General features: G+C 46.1%; 1 protein-coding gene across 1 annotated transcript; it reads right to left on the reverse strand.

Moving 5' to 3' along the window:
• Nucleotides 1-2,053: 2,053 nt before the first annotated feature.
• On the reverse strand, nucleotides 2,054-3,987 carry HRH3 (histamine receptor H3; the record flags this gene model as incomplete). Its single annotated transcript, XM_009878726.1, has 2 exons — nucleotides 2,054-2,926; nucleotides 3,821-3,987. Coding segments are annotated over 2 exons (1,040 nt in total), but the record flags the coding sequence as incomplete, so codon positions are not given.
• Between the last annotated feature and the right edge of the window lie 53 nt (nucleotides 3,988-4,040).

The following is a 4,040-nucleotide window of genomic DNA, read 5'->3' on the forward strand; positions in this document are numbered from 1 at the left end:
TTCCCTGTATTAGGAATTTTATGAGTCTTTTGAAACCTGGGTATTTTGCTTAGAGCTTTAGCTCTTCATATGGACATGTGAAAAAAAGGAATTCCTAGCCTGTGTTCTTGCGAAGTCACCTTGAGATTTAAAGCTGGTCCTCACTTTTGAACAAAGTTACTCTCAATGGGTATAGAGGCAAACCAAAGCTGGGAAGAATTGCTTTAACTGTCTCCTCAGGCAAATCAGTAGATATTTTACTTTCAGATGGATTTGACCATTTCTAGCAACACCCTTTTTACCACATAATACTGGGCAAGCTTTGTGTAAAAATACTTTATTGGTGTTTTTATAAGGCAGCAGACACAAGGAAAGGTAAGAGCAGGCTCAGCAGCACATACTGTCAATTCTTAGTACAGTTACGTCAGAAGACATATTTCAAATCATATCTAATGATCTGGCTGGACATGTCACAAGACTGACAGATATATACAAAACAAGATATCAGTTAAAAACAGACTTCAGATGACAATACTGCTCTACTCAACAAATACTACTGGAGTAACGTTGGATAGCATTTCCTTTTATTCCTAGCAGCAGCCAAAAAGCAGTTTGCTTACAACAGTGAACTGTGATTGGCAACCACAACGTTATGATCTTTTGGGTACTACTTTACAGCATTTGGGTTTCTATTTGTAAGTGTAGTTTTTCAGACTTACGATCTTGAGATTCCCTGTACAATACTGTTCAATATAAGCGTTTGCCATGGCATCTAATATACATATTTTATCACTGTATCACTGAGCAGCACTAACAGAGATGGGCAGTTGAAATCCTTTGCTTCATGATCGTACTACACCTGTTTCCGAAGAGGTTACAGAATAAGTGAGCAGGTAGGAAGAAGCACAAGCTGAGAAGCAGAAATAAAATGGCCAAGACTTTACGTTAAGACTGAGGCTAGTGCCCTACTCTCTCGAATCTGATGCTCTATCTGTGGAATTAATTAACTGCTTTGTAAAAAAATAAACCAAAAGTTTGATGCTTGTATTGCATGGATCGGTTCAATCCAGGTCTCCATTCAAATTATGTATTTTAACAGGAAGCATGCAAGAGTTCTGGAACTTGCTAAAATGAAGAGGTCTGAAACTAACTTTAAAAAAAGGGAACACAAGATTGACTTCTCTCAGTGCTTGTCATTCTCCAACACGTTGCCAAGAGAGTATTTTTAAGATCCTTCAGAGGAGAGTTTTTAAAATGTCTTTGGGCCACCGCGAGGAAGACTGTGGAGAAGGCGACACCGTGCTGGCACCTTTCCCGTAGGTGCAGGAGCCCTTTGCTGTGGGGCTGCCAGGGCCCGGGCTTGCTCCTGCTGCCCGGCTCTGGGCAGGAGGGATGTGCTCCTGCCTGGAGCGTGGCTGGACACAAAGAAAATCGGATTGTTTTTGAAGCGGGATCAGGGAATGCCAGCAGGGATGCTTGGGGACTCCGAGTCTGGCTGGAGACTCCTTAGGGCAGAAATTTGTCCCTTCTTGGGGAATGGAAGGGACAGCTATTGCACCGCATGCAGCAGGGATCTCAGTTACCGATGTAGCTGCTGTAGCAATAATGATAAATGAGGTGTTTTCCTTCTGAGGTTCATTCTCTTCTTTCTGCATTATTATTTACATATAGTATGTTAAATGTGAGGAAAAAACGCCCACGCTTAGGTGAAAAATCAGATCTGCAAACAGTTAAGCTTTAGTCCAGTAGTTTTAGGTTAGATGCTTTTTTCTGTTAGCTTTTATTTTCTGCTTTTACCAAAATGCTGGTGCCGCTCTGGCTGACTAGGTGGCAGCAGAGCTCTTCCGTGGCACCGGCAGGTGGCGGACGCAGATTTCTCTGCCTGTGGTTGATGTTTGTGATCTGTTCTGTGCGCTTGTGTTGTTGATGGAGTAGAATAAATTGACAGTGGTCTCACTGCTCTCTTCCTTACATGTCCCAGACCAGTGCTCCCACCTTCTTCCAAGGAAGCAAGCTTACAGGACTTTCCCATAACACAGGTGTGTTAAAACACAGCTCTTCTCATCCACTCGCTTCACTTACAGCAGTTGTGAAGGGGGTCGTGAGGTTGAATCTTTAGCTTCTTGGGACAGAGGAGTTTCATAAAAGCTCTTCTGAAGCTGTAGTGGCAGAGGGGGTATAGGACAGGGTTGACAGCTGAGTTGATCCACAGCAGCCAAAAAGAAGCCTCGTACCAGTACTCAGAGATGCAGTGGCCGTGGCAGCCAGCGCGGATGATCATCAGGAGAGTGTATGGTGCCCAGCAAATCCCAAAAATGCCCACGATGATTGCCAGTGACTTAGCGACTTTCTTGTCCCTAGAGAGCCTGAAGCGTTGAGCCATACTCTGGGATACTACCTTCACCCGTTTCTCTAAGGACAGAGTGGATGCTGAATCTTTACGGCTCTTTTTGTTGTAACACTTGGGTTTCCCGGAGCTCTCGGAGCTTGTTGACAGCAGGTCTTTGGCACCCAGGCTGGCAGTGGAGGCTGCTGCTTGAGCTTTGCTCTTGGAGAGGTCGAGGGTTTCAGCTGGGTCCTTGTGCTCCCACTTACAGCATTTCAAAGAAAGCTTTGCTTCTGGGCTCATTTCCATCTCTTCAGTGAAGGACTGGTTGTGCACTTCCTGGAAAACATCCAGGCGTATTTTGGTACGCTTCTGTATGTTCAGGTAAATGCTCAAGTTGAAAAACATTACGCTGATGAAAGGAGTAAAAAATTCCAGCGTCGAGGCTGTCATGAGAAAATACGAGTTGTAGAAAAACTCGGCGTAGCATTCCCCAGGGGGAATGATGCTCTGACCTGATACATGCTCCCAGCTGATAATGGCAGGGGCGGAAAAAAACCATACCATAACCATCTTCAGCACCGCTCGCTTGATGTTGCCTTGCTGGGCTCTGTAGGCAACCTGCAACGGGTAAACCTTTTCTTAAGCATGGTCACACACCCCAGCCAGTTGAGGCTCTTCACAAATGAGCTGTTAGCTTTCCTGGTAAAGTTGCTAGGCAATATCCCAGCAGTTTGACAAAGTCATATGCTATAGGCAACAGGAGGAATTGCTAGCTAGATCACACTCCTGCAGGGAAGACTTAGAACCCTCATCTTGCAGCTCCAAAGCCAGATGAGGCTTCTATTTAGTGGAAATGTGCTGACTTAGTTGGAGCCTGGCACTGTGCTGCACCCCACCGCTTGCCTGAGTTCTCAACAGCCAGTCTCTGACTCCTGGGGAGAGCATCAAATTCCTGGCACCTATCTCTGGCTCTAAACAAGCTTTGCAGCTAATCCATGTTGGATCTGGAATCAGGGGACAAGTAAGCAGCAACGGATCTGATCTGACTGCGAATTGCTCGTTACCTCCTGTGAAAAGTCATCACACCGGGCACGCAGAGACCTCAGGGCTGTGCCCTGCTGAAGGTGGTGCTGCAATCTACTGCTTTGGTAGCCAGGGAGAGACTGGGAGTCCGACTGCAATCCACTTGTTTGTCCTGGAGATAATAAGCCCCTGCAGGTTAGTGATAGGTCTGCTTACCTTGCTGACTCACGTGTACACTACTGCCCTGTCATCTGGGAAGCGAACACCTGCACAATGGGGTCTGAGCCTTAAATGATTTAATTGCGCCAGAAACACTAATCTGAAACCACAGCTGAATTGTGTATTTGTGGATAATTATTGCTTTCCATCACCAGGCTGAAAGATTCATAATTTCTAGAGGATTTAAAGAGCTTTTAATTATTGCAGAGAATTTGGAGAATAAAGCGGGAGGAGAGTTATTCCCCTCTCAGCTGTCATGACAGTACTCACCGCTCTTGTCACCGAGAGGAATCTGTCATAGCTAATCAGTACGATGTTGAAGACCGAGGAGGTGCAGAGCAGGTAATCAACCACCAGCCAGAGTTTGCAGAGGCTTCTCCCGAAGATCCATCTCCCCGTCAGCACATAGGGCACGTACAAGGGAATGCAGAAGGCACCTGCAACCGGAGGGGTCCGTTTCCCTTGACCTGCGGGATGCGGGAGTCTGCCC

Source organism: Apaloderma vittatum, unplaced genomic scaffold, assembly GCF_000703405.1.
Source record: "Apaloderma vittatum isolate BGI_N311 unplaced genomic scaffold, ASM70340v1 scaffold39421, whole genome shotgun sequence".
Classification (NCBI taxonomy): domain Eukaryota; kingdom Metazoa; phylum Chordata; class Aves; order Trogoniformes; family Trogonidae; genus Apaloderma; species Apaloderma vittatum.